At 38.5% G+C, this 24,220-nt stretch overlaps 1 protein-coding gene across 1 annotated transcript in view; it reads left to right on the top strand.

Moving 5' to 3' along the window:
- Positions 1-3,678: 3,678 nt before the first annotated feature.
- The window catches only part of LOC110170911 (receptor tyrosine-protein kinase erbB-4), a gene marked incomplete at its 5' end in the record, with an annotated part of 420,000 nt that continues 399,458 nt past the window's right edge, over positions 3,679-24,220 (top strand). Inside the window, one exon of the mRNA XM_055166723.1 lies at positions 3,679-3,828. Coding sequence (XP_055022698.1) covers positions 3,679-3,828 — 150 coding nt within the window. The remainder of the gene's footprint in view (positions 3,829-24,220) is intronic.

Here is a 24,220-nt window from a genome sequence, read left to right as displayed (position 1 = left end):
TCTAAACTCATATAAAACCGTGATTGGCGTTTTGCCTAATTTAAATAAACATACATACATTACGCATTTAAATCGCGAGCTACAATAAATGTACACCCACCCGTGTCACTGGCGACCTTATAGACTGGGACATGTTCCTTTCATATCTATGCTAAATATTACACATAGCCTGAGGAATGTGGATTGTATGAGAAGAGTCGTTTTTAAACGACGTGCCAGCGCTACGTACGTTTCTGAATCACACAAGCAGGATTTTTAAAGCTCCTATATTATGAAAAATTGACTCTTGTGAGCTTTAAAGGTGCATTGTGGATGGTCCGTGAAATGCTGGTCTCCATGGAGATTATTAAAGCTTTTTATCCTCACGGAGACCAAACTGGGCCAAATTACAGGTTAGATCTGTGGAGAGGCGACCAGACTTACTTACCAGAATGCCAGTTCTAGCTTTTTTTTTTTTTGTTTTTTTAGAACTTTATTGCCAAAAGTGCGTAACAAACAATGACAAGTGTTGAGATTGGACTCTAAACCCCAATTATATGTAAATAAATACAACAGACAGGTGAGGCATACAAATAAAAACAAAACAAAAACAAAGCTCAAATAAAGATGGCACGAGCGACCATCGCCTTAAAAAAATATCCATTAAGTTGACGTTAGGCAGTCAGACACTCAATCTGATAAACATACTTTAATTTTTGTGTCCATTGAACGATCGTTGGTGAAACTGGTTTAAGTCAATTCAGGGTCACTGTTTTTAGCACTAGTAGAAGTACATGTAACATGTACTGTTGGTCCTCAGTGAGCGACTTAGGGTATAAGTCAAGCAAAAATAAAATAGGGTCCATTTGGGATATCTGTTCTAATAGTTTCTTCAATCTTCTTTTTGATACTTTCCCTAAATGTTCTTATTTTCGGGCAGTCCCAAAAAATATGAGTGTGGTCTCCAACCGTACCACATTCTCTCCAGCGCTTGTCAGTGGTGGTTGTCTTAATCATAAATGTCTTTAACGGGGTTCTGAAAAATCTGATATTTGTTTTCCAATCAAACTCTCTCCAGTTTTGGCTTCCAATCCCTGTGTGAGAATATAAACACATACTGTATGTTTCATTCCCAGTGATGTTTAATATGAAGAATACTGTCTGATATGTTTTCAGATAGGTCTCTGTACATTAAAGATATATATATTTTTTCATTCTAGTTTCTTTTTCAAACAGTTTAACAAAATACATTTCTATATTAGTAGACTCTAAGTGTTTCTGAGCTATAAAAACAACCTGTAATCAAATAAATGTAAAGTCGAGCTGTTTAATGTCATACTGTGGAACATTCCAGACAGAGCAATGACAATCCAATCCAAAAAGCAAACAGGTGACGCCACTAGCCTTAAACAAGGTTAAAGGTCAATCGATGGTATAAGGCCCAGTTTTACCAAATGCACATGGCTAAGTTACAGGTGTCTCACACAACTATTTTCCATAAATATACAAATACATGACACAAAACGATACACTACAACTACACAAACCTGATGCACAGTAGTTTCATTAGCAGGATGAGCGTCTGTTGTGTTCTGATAGGGTCAAAAAATGAAAATGAAACTAATTAAACATTTTAATATGTTGTTTTTGATGAATGTAGCATTTTCAAAACAACGTGGTAAGATAGAAAGTGATCGACTGTGTTTTTAAACTCCATAAACCTTGACTAGAATCATTTGGAAGATTTGGAATTGTCAATCTCTACTGAACTAAACATAAAAGGTACATTGTTAACGTGAAAACAACCATTACATGTATTTTAAGCTTTGGAGATGTAGACAGGCTTATAATAAACACTTACTTAATTATGTGTGATGAAACAAAACACAACTCCAGTTCTGTTTTTGACGCACTAACAACTTTATAACAGCTCACAAGAGTCGATTTGATATAATATAAGACCTTTAAACTCTGATAACGACTATGAGGAAAAAGTGCAGAGAGACAATAGAGATTCTAGCCCCGAACAAAGACACAGCGCTGGGGTGAGGAAGAGGAGGTAGTTTGATTTTCTCCGTGGCGCTACCCTGTGGTGTGTGGGGGTGGTGGGTGTCTGGGTGTCTGGGGTGCTCGCTTTAATCAAACATATTCAAATAGCAGCGTTTGACCTTTACTCTGTGAGCGCCGGGTGCCATGGTGAAGACTTTGAAGGTATCAGAGAGGAGAGAGAGAAGGGCGGAGGGCAGGGAGGAAATATGTCTTCTGTGTATTATCAGATCGCTGGGTCACTTATGGACTATAGACGGTGATGTACATGTTTGGAGACAGTTGGTGGTGATGACGTGTAGTATTTGTGTACTTTGCTTTAGTCTGATGAAGTTTTCTAAGTTGTGACGGGTGATTTCAGTTTCGATTCTGTACAAAGGAATGAGTTTTATTTGCAAAGTCATTGAAACACCTTGACTATAAGGAATCGTACTTTGTTATTTAGAGGATATAATTTCAAAAGTGCATTAAAAAAAGGATTTTCGATACGGCTGTGATATATTACACAAGGTCGGTGATATATGGTCATGTATAGTCTTAAATATTGTAGCTGTTTTGGCAGACTGAAACTGGCTGAATCTATTGCTCGCTACATTAATAGAATCATCTTTACTCTTCCTTTTAGTCCTCCAAATGTCATCCCTCCCCCCTCAATCTTCCCTTAAATCCTCACTCCCCCCTTTAGTCTTCTCTCTCCCCTTTAGTCCTCAAGAGCCCACCCCTTCTCTCCCCTCAATCTTCCCTTTACTCATCACTCTCCCCTTTAGTCAAGACTTACCTGCCCCCACTTTCCCCTTTAGTCCTCAAGACTCTGCCCCCTCACTTTCCCCTTTAGTCCTCCAGACCCCCCCCCATCTCTCCCTTTAGTCCTCCAAACCCTTTCCTCCTCCTCTTCCCTCACTCTCTTTTAGTCCTCACTCTCCCATTTAGTCCTCCAGAATCCACCACTTCTTCCCCCTCACTCTCCCTTTAGTCCTCACTCTCCCCTTTAGTTAAGCAATACCCATACCCCTTTAGTCCTCAAGACCCTGCTCCTCTTCCTTCCCCTCTCTGTCCCTTGTAGTCCTTCAGACCATACCCCTTCTTTTGCTCACTCTTCCCTTTAGTCCTCACTCTTCTACCTCACTCCCTCTCACTCTCCCGTTGAGTCCTCAGGACCAAACCCCTCCTCCCCCCCTCACTCTCCCTTTCAGTCCCCTTTCCTTTCTCCTCATCCCTTACTCTCTCCTTTAGTCCTAACTTTCCCCTTTAGTCCTCCTCCAGACCCTTTCCCCCCTCCTCTCCCCTTTACTTCTCAAGACTCTGCTCCCGTCACTTGCCCCTTTAGTCCTCAAGACCCTGTCCCTCTTCCTCCCCCTTCACTCTCCCCTTTAGCTCTTAAGGCTCCACATCACCCCCTGCCCTCCTCTTTCCTGTTTAGTCCTCCAGACCCCACCCCTCCTCAACCCTCACTCCCCTTTAGTCCTTCAAACCTCCTTAGAGACCCCACTTCCTCCTCACTTTCCCCTTTAACCCTCAAGACTCCACCTCACCTCCCGTCCCCTCCCTCTCCCCTTCAGTCCTCCCATTTGTAATCTCTAAACATGACTATTAAATCAGTACACTTATTAATCATTTAACTTTTTTTTTTTCTTTTTTTCTCCGTTTCCAGTGTGTCCCGGCACGGAGAACAAGCTGAGCACGCCGTCGGACCTGGCGCAGCAGTACCGCACGCTCAAGAAAGTCTACGAGAACTGCGAGGTCGTCATGGGCAACCTGGAGATCACCAGCATCGACCGCAACCGCAACCTGTCCTTCCTCAAGGTAGGACGCGCGCCAAACGGAACGGAACGACGTGGAATGAAGGAAAGAAAGCTTAGAAAAGAGAGGTTTTAGAATGAAAGTGAAAGTGAAAGTGAGGGCGCTGAGTGGTAAAAGGAGTAAACGGAAATGAGAATTAAAAAAGCTAAAGTCTGAAATCATTTTTGAAAGAAGTGAATGACTTTAAAATGCATATTTGACATAAAAGATCATTTATGTAGACTAGATGAAGGGTAATTTCACGCCAAAAGTATAATAAATAAATAAATAAATAAATAATAACTAATAATAAAAATAAAAAAATTTCAAAATAAATAAATAATAATAAAAATAATAAAATAATAATAATAATAATAATAATAATAAATAATAATAACAATAAAATAATAATAATAATGTTACATTTTGGTGTCATATTAGATTTTAAAAAATTACAATGGAGATTTTTGATATATTTTTTTGTTTTGTTTTCTTCAAATTTAACTTTGCTTTGGAAAACAAAAACAAAAACAAAACAAAACAAAAAAAAACACACAAAAAACACACACACACACACAAGCCACATATTTAGGCTGAAAACCTTGTGATGTCATGTGGTACAGCAAGTGCTCCACCGCATTTTTAAACTCCACACACCTTCACTAGAATTTGGATCATTTCAACTCTGGAATTGTCAATCTCTACTGAACTAAATGTAAAAGGTAACTGTTAACTTCAAAACTACCGCTTCATGACATCACAAGGTGGAACAGAGCAATTTTGTGCTAAAGTAGAAGTTTGCCGAAATGTTGCTTGTTTGTTCTAATTGAACCGGAGATGTGTGATTTTCAGAAAACAGTCTTTGAAATTAAAAGTGCCCATTTAAATCTTAAGGGTGGAAGTGGTAGAAAAATAAAATTAATTCCTGTTGTATTGAACTTTCTTTCTTTCTAATCTACAATGTTAAGACAAACAAACAAAAACAAACTGACCCAGTAGTATTACGCAACTTTTCTAGTGGGGAGATGTCTTTGCTTTGCCTGCAATGTTTCACAGTATGGCATTAAACTTGTCTGTTTCCATGGAGCTGGATACATTTAAAGAGGGCGTATTATACTTTTATAACGGCTGACACATCACATAATAAAAATTTGCCAAAAAACAACATATTAACACGGTTTTATATCACTCTATCCCCTCCCTTGGCTCTCTGTTTTAAGTCACTCCCCCTTCAGAGCGCTAACACAACACATCCGCGTGCATCCCGCTAATGAAACTACTCCACATTGCGTCAGGTTTGTGAAGTTGTAGTGTACAGTTTTGTATCATGTATCAAGTTTTTTTTATATTTATGGAGAATTGTCATGTGGGTGGAGCCATGTACAGGATCCTACAGTTAAGCAGAAAGTTAAGGCGGGTTCAAATAGTGCCCAGGAGAGATCACTAGATGACTCAAACATGCATAGGTGACATCTAAAACCTCTTTAGGCGTTACAACGTGGTAAAAAGCTAAGAAAAAAATAATAAAATGTGCATAATACAGCCTCTTTAATGATGCCATACTGCGGACCTCTCACAAGAAAAGTTCCATAGTAGACCTTTAAATACAAAAGCAACATATCGTTAAAAAAATGTATATAAAAACCTATCTGTATGTCTATATTTGAATGCTTCACTAGTTGAAACTTGTGATCAAAAACATACAGTCCAAATGATAGAACAATTTCAACTCAGAAATTCAGAAATCAATCATTGCGGATTTTCACATTTTTTATCTCAAATTATGCATTTATTTAGTCCACGTTGTGCATTATAAATAGCTGATATGCATGTTTGCGTGTGCACAGATGTAGGAAGAGCGCTTTGAAATGGAAATGTGGTTTCATGTACGGCGTTTGAGATTTCAGCACCACGGACAGCAACTGCTTTTTTATGTGTTTTTTTTTTTTTTTTTTTCAGGGTAGATATGGATCGGTATAAGCCATAAATGAAAATAGTGTAATAAGATGGAAAAAAAAGACACGCACACACACATGCACACACATGCGCACGCACACACACACACACACACACACACACACGCGCACAGCAGAGGGGTTGATTTAAGGAGGTGGTGTTAACTGCTGACTTGTAACATATATAAATGTTATATTGTTCTATTATATTCACCAAAAATTCCCTTTCCTCTCCGTGCTAAGTCGCTCCCCCTTCAGTGCTCTATCCCATTACAATCAGCGTGCATCCTGCTATTGTAACTACTGCACATCGCATCAGGTTTGTCATGTTGTTGCGTATTATTTTGTATTATGTTTTTTGTACATTTAAGGAGAATTGTCGTGTGGGAGCATGGGTGGCGTAGGTTTGTGGGCGGAGCCTTGTACAGAATCTTACAGTTAACCATAAGGAGGGTTGGAACAGGGCCTGGGAGAGATCGCTAGATTATTCAAACATGCACAGATGGCATCTAAAACCTCTTTTAATTAATTAACCATTGGATTTATGTAACGCATTTCAAGATACCGTAAGTGCTTTACAGATCATTATTTATTTACTCCCCACTTGGTGATGGTAAGCTATTTTTGTAGCCACAGCTGCCCTGGGACAGACTGATGGGAGAAAAGCTGCCAATCTGCGCCATCGCCAATCTGGCCCCTCTTCAAGTATGTTTCTGATGAGGGAACAATGTCATAACATGATGGAAAACTCGAAAAAGTTTACTTTGCATAATACCCCCTCTTGAAATAATCCACAAATTATGACATATATTTGTAGTTTTAATGGCTTTCAGGTTATCTGGGGAGGTGATGGGTCAAAAATACAAATCAAAATATTCTAAGAAGACTAAAAACTTTTTATTAGGCACATTTATTATTTAGGTTAAAGATGCATTTTGTAACTTTTCTGGTGGAGGGTCTGTCAAATGCTTTTCTTTATAGAGATATTTGTTGTTGTTGCTTTTCTGGAATGTTTCACAGTATGACATTAAACCTTTCTATCTTCATGGAAACCAAACCTGATGAAGTTGCAGGTCAGATCTGTGGAGAGGTGACCCCACTCACAGTCAGAATGCCTGTTTTTTTGAGGTCTTTTTGAGCTATAAAACCACCTGAAATTGAATAAATGTAAAGTAGAGCTGTTTAATGCCAATGATGTTTCCACAGCAACAAGCAGATGATGGACCCTCCACCAGAAAGTATATACTATAAAGACTGTGTTTATAGTGTAATTCAAAAAGTACAATTAACTCAACACACATAAAAACAGTCTCTTTGCTTTGTGATGATCGCTCAAATTTCAGCACCAGGGACAGCTCCACATCTAACTCCCGCTATGGTGAGGGCGAGGGCTTTTGATTCAGCACCACGGACAGAGGCGAAGAGGAGGAAAAAAAGCTGAGAAGTTTGAAGAAGAAGCAGCCGCAAAAAAAAAACAATGGGAGTACAAAGTTGCAGCGCTAGCAAAAGTCTCCGTGTGAACAATGGGCTTTTTTATTTCACAAAACGCACTTCTTTCTCTTCATCATATCGCCAGCTCCGTCGCTATCTTTGGTTTGAGAATTCCCACAATGTGTAATTTAAATGCGTCAGACCACCCACGGTTCTACTTACTGCCGCTTATCGTTTTTTGGCTTCTGATAATATGAGAATTTATCTTTCTTTTGTGAATGGAGCAAAGTTTGAATTAAAGGAACTGTCCTCAATTTTTTATTTTAATATTTTTCTCCATGTATTTGAGCAAAGTCGTCTTGCTGCAGTGCAAATATAAAGTATAAGCTGCTCCTGAGGTTCCTGTGTGCTGTCTGCATCTAATCTCAAGCCTATAGTACAATAAACAGGAAGTGCGTGTTAGCATGCTAGTCCCCAAACAGTACCCACATCGATGAGGGGACTGTTTGGGTTCGGCACCTCAAAAATTATGGTCACTCCACAGTCACCAACCTCAGCGTCACCTTAGACAGTGATTTTAAATTTGACAATTTCATTCAATCAAATCAAGTTTTTATCCAAAGTCAAACCTTTTTTTATCTTTTAAACTTTTTGAACAAGCAAACTAAATATGAGTGTAAAGCAAACTATACAAACGATGAATGTTTGCCTATCATACATCATTTGTGCTGGATATTTTATTTGGCATTAATAAAACATTTGAAGCTGCCTCAACTTGCTTCTCGGTGTTTGATAGTGCTTAAGAAATTGAAGGTCCTCAATTTGCGGGATTTGCGAGCGAAACGAAACATCGCAGATGCGGTATGAACGGAAATGAAAATTACAATTCTTTGTGGGTGTGTGCGGAAGTGGGACTGCACAACAATGCAGGTGCGGGCGAGGGCAGGACTGCACGATGCGGGTGCGGGCGAGAACGGGACTGAAAATTACGTCCCACACAGAGCTCACTGTAAGAAAAAGTGTTTTTAAGTGTTTTTGAACAATACGGTTATAATAAATGCAAGGTAAATAGGCCAATGAGATTCATTTGGTTTTCTGATATTTTATGTTATTATTAGGTTCTTTGTACAGACCTTGGCATTGAAACATTTACCTTGCGTTATTAGCTTCTTTTTTCAGACCAAGAGTTTGTTTTCATACCTGACAGTTTCAGACGACTTGAGAGTAATAGAGTTGGCAGTCCCAGCTGATAGAGGCAATATCCCAGGTGTCCCAGATGAAGCCCGCCTGTTTTCCCGTCCCTGCCTCCTCAGTCCGTTTTGTATGATTGGGATGAGGGACTTTTTAGCTGTGAGACTGCAAAACCTGTTTAAATCTGACCGGACACGTCACAGGAACATCATGTGACCACTTTGAGGAAGACCACCAGTCAGTCGAAACCGTCAGGTATGAAAACAAACTCTTGGTCTGTTAAAAGGTAAATAGGTTTAATGCCACAGTGGAACATTCCAGATGAAGGAATAAAACCACCATGCAGACAACTAGGTGGCATACCGTCAACCAAAGAAGTTATGTAAGATGTTGATTTTAAATGTACATGTTTTTGTCTATAGACGTGAGGTAAACATGTTCAAATCAAATATAGTTTTTACTGATAACAGCTGTAATGTTGATTTATTCTTATTCTTTAAAACATCAGACATGATGGACAAGTTGTTTATTTTATAATTTGATTAATTTTGATTGGATAATTGTCTAGTGAATCAAAACAACAATCACTCAATCAAACTTTATTTATAATCGTTCAACTGTGACTGTGATCGCTTTTCCATCCATCCAGTTCCTTCAAAGATGCATTGCGTGACTTTTTTCTGGTGGATAGCGATGTTATCTGGAATGGTAAACCTTTCTATCGTCATGGAGACCAAACCAGGTGAGGTTACGGGTCAGATCTGAGGAGAGGAGAGGCGACCCCGCTCCCAGTCAGAATGCCAGTTTTTCGAGGTATTTTTGAGCTTTAAACTCACTTGTAATTGAATAAATGTAAAGTAAAGCTGTTTAATGTCACACTGCGGAACATTTCAAGCAGAGCGACGACATATCCGTAGAAACAAGCAGCTGACGGACCCCTACCCGAAAAGCCACGCAGTGCACTTTTAATATTTGTCGAGAACTCCCTGAACCCTTTTCGCAGACGTCGACTTCGCCAAATGAACCCACTTCGGGAGATGATGAGACAAAAGTGAAAGCGGCTCCCGAAGAACTACTGTAACTATATGAACGCGCATAGCCACCGCCGCCGCCGCCACCGCCGCCCCCCACCTCCTCGTCACCCCGCCTGCTGGGTAATGAAGTGCGGTGCGGGCTAATTACCGGGCCCCGCGCTCTCTCCCCAAAATGAACGCCATAAACAGTTCCATTAGAGGCTGCGTCGTTAGGGGAGACGATTAGGCATCTGGGGGAGCGTTAAGTGGAAGGGGGGTGGAGGAAAAGGGTGCGGGGGGGGGTCGGTCGGTCGTCGCTATGGAAATGGCGGAAAAGGTTGGCGCCGCGGTTCAGGGGCGGAGGTTGGAATATATTAATTTTGATTTTCGGTTCAGGGAGTTTCGAAAGTTGTTAGCTCAAATGGGTTCACGGAGTCTGATAGTATTTTGATTTCTGGAGAGTAAGTCCGACTAAACACGAGAGCTCAGACCAAGTACCACTGCATGATGTCATCAGGTGGTGCTCCTCTGTGTCTGTACCAGTTTTTTCTTCATTCTTGTTTTTTTATAACTTGCGTCATTTGGCAATTTCAAGTGCACCAACAGGAAGGAGTCGTCTGATAACTTTTCTGTTCAATTTGTAACAGGGATGTGACGATATAAAAATCTCTCGATTCGATATTATCACGATATTTGTTGCAATATTTCGTGTAGGTTAACAAAAGTGTGAATATGCTACTTTTTTGTCATAATGCAAATAACTGACATGTAAAAATGTTTAGTAACAGTTGTTTCATCATGTAGATTGGACTGAGACAGAGCAAAGGATCATGGTCTATGTAGTTCTCTTTGTTTTTTCGCTGTTGCTACACAATAACAGTGAATTTAAGCAGAGAAACTAGTAATTCGAGATTACTGTGAGACTTTTGAGGATACCATATCACCAGGCTCAGACTGGCAATTTGGGCTGGTATGGGCCTGCCCCCCACCCCCGGTCTTCATTTTTGACTGGCCTAAAATGTGCTCTAGCTATCCCCCCCCCCGACCAGCCTAGGCCCACCCAAATCTTAAAAGGCCCACCAAAACACCCCTCAAAAAAAGTTCCATATTATATTGTGACGCTCAATGTGTGAAGAATCTGTGGTAAAAGGCTCATTTACATTTCAACTTTATTTCACACCATCCAGAAAAGAAAGTGAAAAACAGTGCAGGGTTATGTCTCGAACATGTCTGCCTCACTCATGGTCCGAACACACCTACCAAAAATGACTCCTGTCACTAACCCTAAAGATCACCTTCCCATGAAGCACTGCAGCCAAGTTTATAGGTCGTTACAGTCTTTTAATTTTGCCGAAGTATTATTAAAAATCAAAAAATAATCACATAATTTGTGTTAAAATAGTTGAAATATGTATTACCTCACAGCTTCTCGACACTCTGTTAGTAAGGCACATTTCCTGGGTTAGGGTGTAGTACATTTAAACATGTGGTCAGAAGAGGCAGGTGAGGTAGTTTAGTTCACTGTGTGAAGTCGTTTGTCTCTAATGCAGGCAGTATGAGTTCAAGACACTGACATGTCATTTACATTTTAAATTTTTTTCTGTTTTGTTTGTTAACAATATAATTTATTAAAACTCAATGTTTTTATTAGTTAATGTGATTTTTGTTTGTTTGTAAAGAAAGAAGAAGCAACTTAGATCGCACATTTCTGAGCCTTTGCCCCTCCTCAGCCCGCAATGGTGCTCTACTCGCTGTGCAGAGTGGGCGTAAAGGGGAGCTACGGGGGCTGAATGGTGGGCCGGTCCAGAGGAAAAATGTCAGGGATGACTTTTGTTCCCAGTCCGACCCTGCATATCACGATATTTGGTGTCGCGAAATAATGTTTCTCCTTTTACATTAGTAAGTGAAATGAAACTACAAACAGAACTATGATCAGAAACTACAACAGAATTAAAGAATAAACGCTTTTTAAAAAACTTTCATTACTACTCTTCTTTGTTAACTATTCCCAGAAATTTCAAAATATAAAAAAGTTTAAAAAGTTAAAAAAGATTCAAATCGTGTATATTGAAAATGTAATATGACATTGAAGGTGCGTTGCGTAACTTTTCTGCCGGAAGGTCTGTCAAACGCTTTTCTCCAAGGTGTTTCACAGTACGGCATTAAACGTTTCTATCTTCACGGAGACCAAACCGGACCGAGTTACAGGTCAGATCTGCGGAGAGGCGACCCCGCTCACAGTCAGAATGTTGTTTTTCTTGGTATTTTTGAGCTATAAAACCACCTGTAATTGATTAAATGTAAAGTCGAGCTGTTTAAAGTCATACTGGGGAACATTCCAGGCAGAGCAATGACATCTCCATAGAAACAAGAAGGTGATGGACCCTCAACCAAAAAAGTTACACAGTGCATCTTTCAAATAAATGAGTTGATTAAAGCATTTTGTGTGGTGAAATTTATTATTTTTTTAAACAAAGCTGCATCTCAGTTTGATATTAAATAAATAAATAAAGAGGCAGTGTAAATATTAGGTGAAAAACAAAATTAGTTTTGTTTGTTTTGTTTTTATTGGATCATTTCATTAGTAGGTGAAATGAAACTACAAAACAGAAAGTACAACAGAATTAAAGAATAAATTCCTTAACTTTCTTTTTAAAAAACTTTCATCACTATTCTCCTTTGTAACTTTTCCCAGAAATTTTTTGAGTGTTTGACTTGACGATACTATATCACAATATTTGGTATCATGATGTAACAGTTCTCCGTACAAATTAATAAATAAAACAAAACTACAAATTTTAAATTCCGACGTGATACGAAAAGTAGAAATTCAACAGAATTAAATAATAAATGTCTTAACTTTTAAAAAACTTTCATCACTACTCTCTTTTGTAACTATTCCCAGAAATTTCAAAATATAAAAAAGTAAATTGAAGTGTTTGACTCAGTGTTTAGAGCAGCAGTTCGACTTGAAATTTGGAAGTGCAGTTTCCACCTTCACTAAGTTCTGTTGCTATCTCCTTTGGCAAGACACTAAAGGGCAAAAAGAATAAAAAAGCTCACTTAGTTACATCTTTTTACGTCTTTTTTACAACTTATTTACAGTTTTTCGTGCTTTTTTTTCGTGTCTTTTGTGTGTTGTTTACCTAATCTCCAAACTGCTACGACTTTTTTGCTTCTAGAAATGATTACGTGGGTGCACAGAGTAGTGGTTGAAACCTCGCTGACCGATCCTGGACACTGTGGAGAAGTATAGCTCCTCCGGTGGACAGATAAAGGACAGCGTAAAGAATGGCCCAAACAAAAGGGGAACTCGGGGAGCAGATGCAGCGCTAAATTTACTCTGTGTGTTTGGCCGCCGGTGTGTGTGTGTGTGTGTGTGTGTGTGTGCGTGTGTGTGTGTGCGTGTGTGTGCGTGTGTGTGTGTGTGTGTGTGTGTGGTCTATGGGGGAAGACACAGGTGATTTTGCCCCCACTGAGGAGATGACAGGGAGATGGATGAGAAGAGATAGCTCCACTGTCCTACCAGCACTTTTTTTTTTTTTTTTCCTCAGATGTGTGGATGTGATAGAGAAAGCAGATGTGAAAAGGAAAAAATATTAAAATTTCATATGTTGAAAATGAAATATGACATTATAAGTGCGTTGTGTAAGTTTTCTGCCGGAAGGTCTGTCCAGTGCTTTTTCCACATGGAGATGTGATTACTTTGTCTGGAATGTTTCACAGTATTCATTATTAAACCTTTCTATCTTCATGGAGACCAAACCGGACCAAGTTACAGGTCAGATCTATGGAGAGGCGACCCTGCTCACAGTCAGAATGTTGTTTTTCTAGATATTTTTGAGCTATTAAACCACCTGTAATTGAATAAATGTAAGGTAGAGCTGTTTAATGTCACACTGTGGAACATTCCAGGCAGAGCAATGTCCATAGAAACAAGCAGGTGAAGGACCCCCAACCAAAGAGTTACACAATGCACCTATCATTTCATATTTCATTTTCAATACATATATATACTATTTTAATCTTTTTTTTTTTTTCCAGATAAATTATTTGTTTAAAGCAAAGTTTGTGTGGTGAATTTTCAAGATACACACAACGAACAATGCTACATCTCAGATTATTTATATTTCTAAACTAAACTAAATAAATAAGAAGTAGTCTAAATACATAGAAGTATTTTTTTTTCTTTTTTTTCTTAGATAATTTAAAATTTGGGATGTTTTTATTATTATTATTTTTTTATTATATTTTTGGAATTTCTGGGCATTACTACAGATGCTATGTTTTTTTAATTTTTTTTTTTTTTTATTTTTTTTTTATGTGTATCTATAAAGTAACACATGTCAAATATAATTTCCATTCAAAAATAAATAAATAAATAAATGCATGAATAATAATAATTTTTTTTAAATGAAATCAAACATAAAATAAAATCTAAATATGAAATGAAAAAATATATGATGTTATGTTATATTATATATATATATTATAATATAAAGTAATATCATATCATATGGGTGTGAGTTCACAATAGAAAGTGGAGGATGGGTGGATTTGATGGAGAGACTGGACATGGACCCATTCATATTTAATAATGAATAAATCTTTGGATTAGCCTCACACAGAGTTCAGTGGATCAGAAGAGGATTACACACAGAACAAGACAGAGTTCACTTCCTTCTGAATTCTATTTCAATAAATCACTCTGTACATTTATACGTTGAAATGTCACTTGGAGCTGCTTTAAAATGCAGAATGGGAAACAGATGCTTAAATGTGCACTGTGTGACTTCTCGGTTGATGCCTGAATGAAACAAAACAAAACTCACACATCGTAACGTGACTCAAACCTCACCATTTTGCGGAATACGGGAGCTTTAATTGAACCCAAACCCGTTTACCCTTTCCCACGTGCGCTGGATGAAGACACGGAGCTCTGGCACAGCCCTCACCTGCCCTCTTTTCACCTGTCAATCACTTGGATCCGTTCCCCTTGCTGTGATTTGGGAGGGTGCCAGGTGTCCCTCCGTGGTCTCCGTAGATAATGATGTCAGGATCAATACGGCGGCACGGTTGGGGCACGGTGCCAGGGTGAGGAGGGGGGCGGAGGGGCGGAGGGGCGGGTGACAGCTTCCTCGACTCAGTGTGTTACAGTACGATGGATTACTACACATTCTGAAACATTATGTCAAGTAAGGTGCATACAGAATCTGTCCTCTATATTTGACCCCATCCTTCAGGAGCAGTGGGACCCATCTCCAGATCTTGGGCTAGTCTTGGTCTGGACTATCTCAGCTGGAGGATTAGACCTGTTGCTGTGTTCCAGACATCACAATATTTAAAGGCTCATGTTATTTAATACAGACGGGAGCAGCTCAAATGAATACTGTTAAAATGTAGATTTTTGTTGTAGTACAGTGAGTTCTTCTTCTAGTCCCTAAGAAATGATCAGGCTCAACATTCATTTGTCAATTTACCTCTTGGATTTCATGCTAAAGTACAATGTTATCAAACCACTTATTGTGCTTTTGTGCCCAGAGGAAACCCACCCAGACAGAGGAAGAGCACACCAAACTCCACACATTAAGACCTGTGTGATCTGGGAGTTGAACCATTAACCTTCGAGCTGTTAAAAAAAAGCCACCATGCTGCCTAAAATAATTCCTAAGCAGACTTCAAATTAGTAGTACAATATTTAAATTCTAAATATTTATTGACTGATATTTATTGACCAATTGGTCAATATTATTATTATTATTGTTATTTATTTTTATTATTATTTATTTATTTATTTATTTATTTTTCTTAAAATGTTTTTTTTTTCTTAATTTTATTTCTTAATTTTTTTTTTTTCTTCTTTCAGCGTCTGTTAGGGGTGTGTGTGTGTGTGTGTGTGTATATATATATATTTATTAAGCATTTATCCATCCATTTCCATCCACTTATTGGGGGCCGGATCGTGGGGGCAGCAGGCTAAGCAGGGACTCCCAGACTTCCTTCACCCCAGACACTTCCTCCAGCTCCTCCACGGGGACCCCAAAGCGTTCTTAGGCCGCCAAGAGACATAGTCCCTCCAGCGTGTTCTGGGTCTTCCCCGGGGCCTCCTCCCAGTGGGACATGCCAGCACAACTCCCCAGGGAGGCGCCCAGGAGGCATCCAGAACAGATGCCCGAGCCACCTCAACTGGCTCCTCTCGATGTGGAGGAGCAGTGGCTCTACTCCGAGCATTTACAGCATTCATATTTTATATAACAAATGTATCATAAAAAGATTATATTTTTTTGTTTTAAGGACTTAATTTTTCATACTACAGTGTTCCTTTTATCTGCTGTGCATCTGTCTTTTTGGTAACATTATCAAGTCTATCCTTATCTGTTTTTACCTCTGCAGATCACCTGTAGACTGGTGACTCTTGACCCGCTAATCCACTCTTTTCTTCAGTGTTTTCATCAAATGTATTTATCTCCATGGAGACAATCAGTTAATGCCATCAGGTCAAGTCACAGGTCAGATCTGTGTAGAGGCAACTCGTGAATGCATTAAGGATGCATGTTTTCCAAGGTCTTCTGAGCAATAAAAGCACATAGAAAACATGCAGGATAGACAAATAAGAAAGGGGGGGGGGGGGGTTGTATTTTATAAAATCAGAGACCAGAAACCGACATTTCCTGTGTAAAGTCAAGTTCTAGTAATAACAATAGAAGAGAGAACAAAACAGACTGTTAACGTCACATATGAACAGTTCTTCAGATAAACTGTAACATAAACAACAGAACAGAACAAGTTGACCAAACTCTCCATCTCACTCCAAATCACTAAATCCATTCAATTCTTCATCCTCAGGGTCACTTCTGAGCAACTCGGCCTCGACCTCCAGATGTAAACAGAGCGCTGCTTTCTCTTATGTGTCGCTGTCGTCAGACTCAGCATCAGTTCCAGTTAGAATTATTCCGGCCTTTCTGAATCCCGACAGGATGGTTACAGTCGTCTTTATAAGTTTGTTTAAATGTTGAATTTTCAGTGGTACAGAAGTAATGGTGCGATCGACTGACATGATACAGACAGAACAGAGGCTCTTTCTGCAGGAGACATGCGCAGTAGAGTGAAGTGACAGTGGTACAGGAGGATCAAGAGCAGCAGATACTGACACACAAGACTAGAACCTCTCCACGCTTCAGTGTGAACATTTTAATATAAGTCACACTAGAATATAAGTCGCAGGAAACACCCAAACCATGAAAAAAAGCCACTTCTAGTCCGAAAGATATGTTACATTTAAAATTCCATCAACATGACCTATCTGTGTCCCTAGATACAGTACATGGTAAACATGTTCAAATCAAACGTAACTTTTTCTTATAACAAAATTTCAATGTTGATTTATTCTTAATTATAAAAAACATTGGTCATTAGGGGTGTGCAAAAATATTGATATATCGTATCGCTTAATGTGATGATACAGTATCGATATCGTGGGCTGCTGTATCGATATATCACCAAGAGTATTTTTTGGTATATTTTACTAAATTATTTTGTTACAGCTACAGTTTTGGTGCTTGTTTAGAGGAAGGAAACTTTTTTTATGCAAGACATTTGACATTTTCACTGTTTTAATGAATAAAATGTTTGTGTTTCATATGAACGTGCACAAAAAGTGGTTTAACAAAGACTTTTAGTATCACAGACATGATTTAGCCTTTATTTTTATTGAACTGTATCGAATCGATTTGAAATATATCGTATTGAATCGAAAGTGCACTGTATCGAAATATGTATCGTATCGTGGCGTATGTATCGAGGTATGTATTGTATCGGCAACTTCTTAATGATACCCAGCCCTATTGGCTATGATTGTCAAGTTATTTATGTTATATTTTGTGTTTTGGTTCTCAAGACATTTAGCCAATCAGAGAGCAGAATGAGCCTCACATGACTCACTTGCGTTGCCAGTTTTAATGTTGAAATCCAGTTGGTTTAAACCTAAAATACATCTCTCTGATCTAAATGGTTAAACTTGGATGCGTCGATGTGTCTCTATCCGCTGGTTAACACTCTGAAAACATGTCCAGTTGTGATTGTAGTACTTTTTCAAAAACAGTACGAGCCTGGGCTACGTACAGTCCAGACGCCGAGCCAATTTGAAAAAGAAATTCATGGAAATCGAGTTGCGCATTCACAGTCGTTTTACATCACCGAAAATTATGTCAACTCCGAAAACTTTTCCCTGTCCCGACCTGACCCTCTTCCCAAAATGACATTACTTTAACACTATAGAGAGTTCACATATTCTATTCACTCTAATACTTATTCACTCGAAGACCTTTCATTCCTCTGTCTCTCTCTCGTACGCACACCTCGCTGTGCTGGGACCAACTTAAGGAAACTAGTTCAGAAAAATCACGTCTGAAAAGAGTTAAGTTCAAAAAGTCCAATATTGGGGTTCGTGTGAGTTGAAAAATTCGAATAAAGAGAAGATGTGGAAATTATTCTTGCGAAAATCATGTGTGAATTAACGCAATTGCAATCTTTTTTTTACAGTTTGTGGTAGAATGAAAAGACCGTCCCATTGAAAACATTTTTATTTACGTACGTCGTTAATGCTCAGCTGTGGGACTTTTCTTTCCTGGATGTTCCGTGGGCTTTTTCCGTCTTCATGGAGATGTTATCGTTTTGCCAGATGAAGTGCATGTCTGTCAAAACAAACACAAGTGCTTTTTATTGCAGAGGAAAACATGCCTCACCGTGTCTCCATGGCGATAGATATGTTTAATGACGGACGGTGAAACGGTCCAGAAATAAAATATCCAACGAGACAAGACTGTGGCTGCTTTAAGTGTTGCACAAAAGAAATAAAAGTGGGCAAAAGATGGGCATATTGTACTCGAGTAGCAGTACTATTACTTTAAAATATTACGCAAACTAATACAATATTTACTCAAGCAGAAGTACAAAGTAGAGGTACACGGAAAAAGTAACAGACTAGACTTAATGTCATGAAATCATGTCGTATTGTCAATGTAAACTTTTTCGTAGACTTACTCAGTATGGGAAGAGAGACCACGACTTTACTCAAGTAAGAGTACTGTACAATATATTACTCATGTAAAAGTACTGCACAATATATTACTCAAGTAAGAATACTGTTAAGCTATACAATATATTACTCAAGTAAGAGTACTGTACAATATATTACTCAAGAAAAAGTACTGTTCTGCTGTACACGATATTACTCAAGTAAAAGTACTGCACAATATAATACTCAAGTAAGAGTACTGTGACATTCTACAATATATTACTCAAGTAAATGTACTATACAATAATTACTCAAGTAAGAGTACTGCAAAATATATTACTCAAGTAAATGTACTATACAATAATTACTCAAGTAAGAGTACTGCAAAATATATTACTCAAGTAAAAGTACTTTTACACTGTACACTATATTACTTAAGTAAAAGTACTGTACACTATATTACTCAAGTAAGAGTACTGTTACACTGTACAACATATTACTCCCGTAAAAGTACTGTACAATATACTACTCAAATAAAAGTATTGTTACGCGGTACTTTGTTATATTAAAGAAAAAGTACAGTTACACTGCACAGTATATCACTCGGAGTAAAACTACAGAGATAAAGTAATGGAGTCCTACCGTCCTCTTCTTAATTATTCATTATTTGATTTTATTTTATTTCATGTATTTATTTATTGTCACTTGCATTTCAAAGTTGTTGTTTTTTTCTTTTTGGTCGCTCTTTAAGCCCGTCCTGTGTGTGCACTCGTCGTCCTCTCATTTCTCTACAATCCCTCTTTCTAATTAGCTTGTCCTGATAACTCCGGCGCTAGCGGATTAGCCCGCGGAAGCCATTTTGAACACACTCCTCAACCCCGCGCTGATATTTACATAGAACCGGAGGACAAGGCCACAGCGGAGGTCAGGTACCCCCTTCAATCCTCTACACACATTTAAGTCCATTGTCGCTGCGCACAATAGCTGCCACTAACCTTTTTCTGAGCTAATAATCTTGTTTTGAATGATTTTTTTATTCTTTTTTTTTTTTTTTTATGAACTGTGAAAAACGTTGTGAAAAATAAGTAGATTTAGCTTGAGTGTTACGCAGCACTAGATAAAAGACTGGGTTTGTCTTCTGCTCCGGGAGGCTATTAGCGGTTAGCAGGGCGCACTCCAACCTAGCGATAATTACAGCAGTTAGCGCTAGGGAAAATTAGCACCCCGCTACATGACTGAGCCAAGAGACCCGCGCAGCCCTTAGCCGCTAATTGTTGCGTAATAAGGGAATTAGATGTATGCTAGTGCTACGTTTGGCTAGTTAAGTTGCTTTGAGTAAAACTTTAGATCTGTGTAAAATGTTACGACGAAAAAATCCAAAATCCTTATTAAAATTCTTAAGACTGTTTTGAATGAGAAACGAAACCTTTAGCTGCTCAATGTTTCAAGTATCCAATGAATTACTCGAGTAAGAGTAACTGTCTACACTTAAATATCTCATTTATAATTTGAAGTTAATGTAATTTGAAGGACAATACATCAAGTCTATAATATCTAGTATTTTTTTAAACATATAGACCAGCGGTGTCAAACTCATTTTGGTCCGGGGGCCGTATCCAACCTACTTTGATCCCAAAGGGGCTGGATCAGAAAACTCATGTCATATAAACCCCAAAAATAACAATAAGTTCAAATATTTGTGCAGAGAAACACAAATCTATTACAGAAATCTTTTTTAATTGATGAATTCTTTCTTTTACAAAATATTATAATATTATGAACAACCTGAAACTTTAAGAAAAATACAATTTCAACCCAATGTTTAAACATGAACTTGTATGTAAATAGGAATTCCATTTTTCTTGGAAAATCCTGCACTCGGCTCCACTTTTCTCATGTTGGACATTTTTCTGATGAGGGTGTCACGGTCAACAGTCAAAACGTTCGTCCTTTAAGAGCGTTTGGAAAGAGACAAGTCTTCATTTGTGCTGCTCTGGTGGGAGGGGCCACGTACAGAGACGCTGGAGACGCTGCTGTGAAAAACACCACAGAAAATTAACAATATTTTAATAGAAAATATTATTTAACTATTTTAGTAGAAAATCAGCCGATCAGACACCCCTGATATAGACACAAAAAAATAAACATAAAATTTCAACATAAAACTTACTTACTCACAGTGCGAAGAAGAACAACAACTTTACTCACATACTTTATACTGTAATAAATATTACTCATGTAAATATAAACGTAAAGTAAGTGTAAGGTAAAAGTAAAAGTAAAGGTATAAGTAAAAGTAAAGATAAATGTTTTAACAGTGGTGGCTGGTGGTATCATTTTTTGGGGGGGCACCAAGCCCAAAAATTATAAATAGATATTATGAATAATATAAGTATTATATATAGGCCCTATAGTATTATAATGAATGCCAGAAACAGACAGTTATTTTGGTCACTACTAGTTGAACTATATCAGAGCACAACGCACAACCTGATCCACCGCTCACAACCAGCTACAACAACACAAAGTAACACACCGCTCACAACCAGCTACAACAACGTCAGCAAAACAACAATAAGATCAGAGTTTACGGTCACATGGACACAGATGTCGCTCCTACAGCGCACGGCAGAACAACCGGAGCAGCTCCATCGCATCACGAGCTCATTTACGCACTTCACATTTATCCAAAACTAATGAAAACAAGCCTCTTACCTTTTCCTGGGGACTGATGTGACTGTTTCCTCTATCTGCTGTCCTACTGGTTCTGTCTCCAAAATATAAAGAGATCAAACTGGTCCAAATCCCCGGTCCGTGACGCGAGGTCCGTGACGCGAGGTCCGTGACGCGAGGTCCGTGACGCGAGGTCCGTGACGCGAGGTCCGTGAGCCCAGTCCATGTTAGCACGAGGGCACCAGGTGGACTCGAGCCCTTTGCGCACGAGGCTCGGGTGAAACTTTAACGCCCAAAAACGCGCTGACAGAGGCTCACAGAGCAGCGAGCGACTGTACCGCCCCGGTCCCGGCAGCGAGTGCCCCGGGTCCCACCGGCGGGTCTCTGTGTGTCCGCTCCATAGCCCCGTTGGGTCTCTCCTCGCGGTTTCCAGTGCGGAGGTTTAGGTGAAAGTACCTGGCTTAACCGTGACGCTGCAAATGTTAATTCCCCGACATGAAGTGGGTTGACGCAGCAGGTTTACGTGACGTGACGTGACGTGACGTGAGTGACAGAACAGTTGTCCAATCACACTACACTAAATAAACAGAGCCTGTGATATCATTGGTCTGGGCGCTAAAGTTCGTGCCCTCAACCGGAAGTAAGTTAAAAGTAAAAGTACATGTATAAGTAAATGTAAAAGTAAACATATAAGTAAAAGTAAAAATAAACATATAAATAAGTAAAAGTAAATGTAAGTTAAAAGTAAATGTATATGTAAGAGTAAATGTAAGGTAAATGTAAATGTAAAAGTAAACATATAAGTAAAAGTAATTAAGTTAAAGTAAATGTAAATGTCAAAGTAAATATAAATGTGAAAGTAAATGTCCAGTGTATCAGAAAACTACTTACTTGTCTTGCGTTAGCCTGTTAGCATGCTAGTCCATCCTCCGTCGCTGTGATCAGAGTGGCCCCGGCACAGAAGCACCAGGGTCCCGGGGGTCCGTCTCAGCGCACAGCCCGGCCACAGCGAGGGGAAAGGGGGAAGGGGGGGGGGGGGCGGCGAGGAGCGGAAGAGAGACGCGGAGGTCGGGCGATTAGCGGTAAATTAAAAGGTACCACCACGGCGCCATCCGTCACGCAGCGCCCCCCCCCGCTCGTCTTTTGCTTATCAAATTGTAAAATATTGTCCGTGACACGTGCGTAACGGGGCCCTAATGAATCCACTGAATCAATTTGGAGGGGCCCCGCGCAGAATGGCACTGCTGGGAATGTCCGCATTATCACGAATTATGGAGCCGGCACGTGGAGGAGAGAGGGTTATCTAATACAAGACCAGCGACATAAAAGTGCAGGTTTTGGCGTTCGGTGAAGTCAGAGTCACCATGGAATTCACCTAAATCATTTAAAGCTGCATTGCGTAACTTTTTCTGGTGTAGGGTCAGCTGCTTGTTTCTATGGAGATGTCATTGCTCTGTCTGGAATGTTCCACAGTATGACATTAAACAGCTCTACAAATGGCTTGAATTTTGATCACATTTTCGATTTGTGTGTCAAACAATGTCCAAACTCCTAATCGACTAGAAACGATAACACTTAACAAAGTTTATTTTGGGATATTTTTTATATAAATAAGTATGTTTATTTAATTGTTTTAAACATAGAGATTGTAGAACAGCTGGATATATCGTTTATTTTGGATACATTTATGTTTTTCTATGCCTTATTTCATGTTCAAAGTATATTTTATTCATTTTTATACATCGCAAAACTGCTCTAAGGTTCATATTTGTAGTCTATATTTATTTTCAATTTGAAAGTTTTAAATTATTGTTTGAATAATCGTGATTTCAATATTGACCAAAACAATTGTGATAATGATTTTTTTATCATAATCCAGCAGCCCTAGTTCTACTTTACATTTAATACATTTCAGGTGGTTTTATGGCTCAAAAATACCTAGAAAAACAACATTCTGATTGTGAGCGGGGTGGCCTCTGCACAGATCTGAGCTGTATTTTGGTCTGGTAAAATGTTTAAAGCCATACTGTGAAACATTCCATGAAGAAAAGCATAAAAGTATTTCACAGACCCTCCACCGGAAAAGTTACATCATGCTCCTTTAATGTAATTATTTGATTTCTTTCTTTGTCAATTTGCGCTCTCAACATAGACCCTGTAACTTGGTCTGGTTTAGTCTCCATTATATAGAAAGATTTAATGCCATACAGGGAAACATTTCAAACAAAACAATAACATCTCAATGAAGAAAAGTATTTGACGGACTTTCCACCGGAAAAAAAATTACACAACGCACTTTTAAACAGTTTTCTTTTAGACTTACAAGGATGGGGAAAAAATCTATATATATTGTATGATTTTTGTGTGTGTTTTTATTTATTTATTTTATTTATTTGTTTATTTTATTTTAAATAATTAAATAATAAACTAAAAAAAAATAAAAAAATGCCCCCCCCAAAAAAAAACTAAACTAAAGAACACAAAAAACACTAAACCAAAACAACACAAAACAACACAAAAACAAAACAACTCAAAAACAACACAAAAAAAACACAAAAACAAAATAAATACAAAACAAAAGCAACACAAAAGCTAAACAAAACAACACAATACAAAAAGAACACAAAAGCAAAACAAAAACAACACAAAAGCAAAACAAAAAACCCCGAAAAGAACACAAAAACAAAACAAAAACAAAAGAAAACCCACAAAAAAACACACAAGCAAAACAAAAACAACACAAAAGCAAAACAAAAAGAACACAAAAATAAAAGTAAACGAACACAAAAGCAAAACAGAAACACCAAACAAAACAAAAGCAAAACAAAAAACACAAAAGAACAGAAAAACAAAAACAACACAAAAACAAAACAAATACAAAAACACAAAAAGAACACAAAAGCAAAACAAAAAGAACCCCAAAAGAACACAAAACGATGCATCTTGAAACCATTCCTTGATGAAAACCTTGCATCTTTTCTCTCTTCCCGTCTGTCTTCTCTCTCTCCACCGTAATGAGGTATAAATACGTAGATTAAACAGTGCGATCGTCTCTTTTCTCTCTTTCTTGTGTCTCTTTCTTCGACGTGAGGATTGTAATGTAAAGTGGTGCGTGTCTGTGTCTTTTAACGTCCCGC

This window comes from Boleophthalmus pectinirostris, unplaced genomic scaffold (assembly GCF_026225935.1).
Source record: "Boleophthalmus pectinirostris isolate CB_2022bp ecotype Guang Dong unplaced genomic scaffold, ASM2622593v1 HiC_scaffold_11, whole genome shotgun sequence".
NCBI classification, from domain to species: domain Eukaryota; kingdom Metazoa; phylum Chordata; class Actinopteri; order Gobiiformes; family Gobiidae; genus Boleophthalmus; species Boleophthalmus pectinirostris.
The sequence above is the reverse complement of the archived record's forward strand: the minus strand, read 5'-3'. Positions and strand labels throughout refer to the sequence as shown.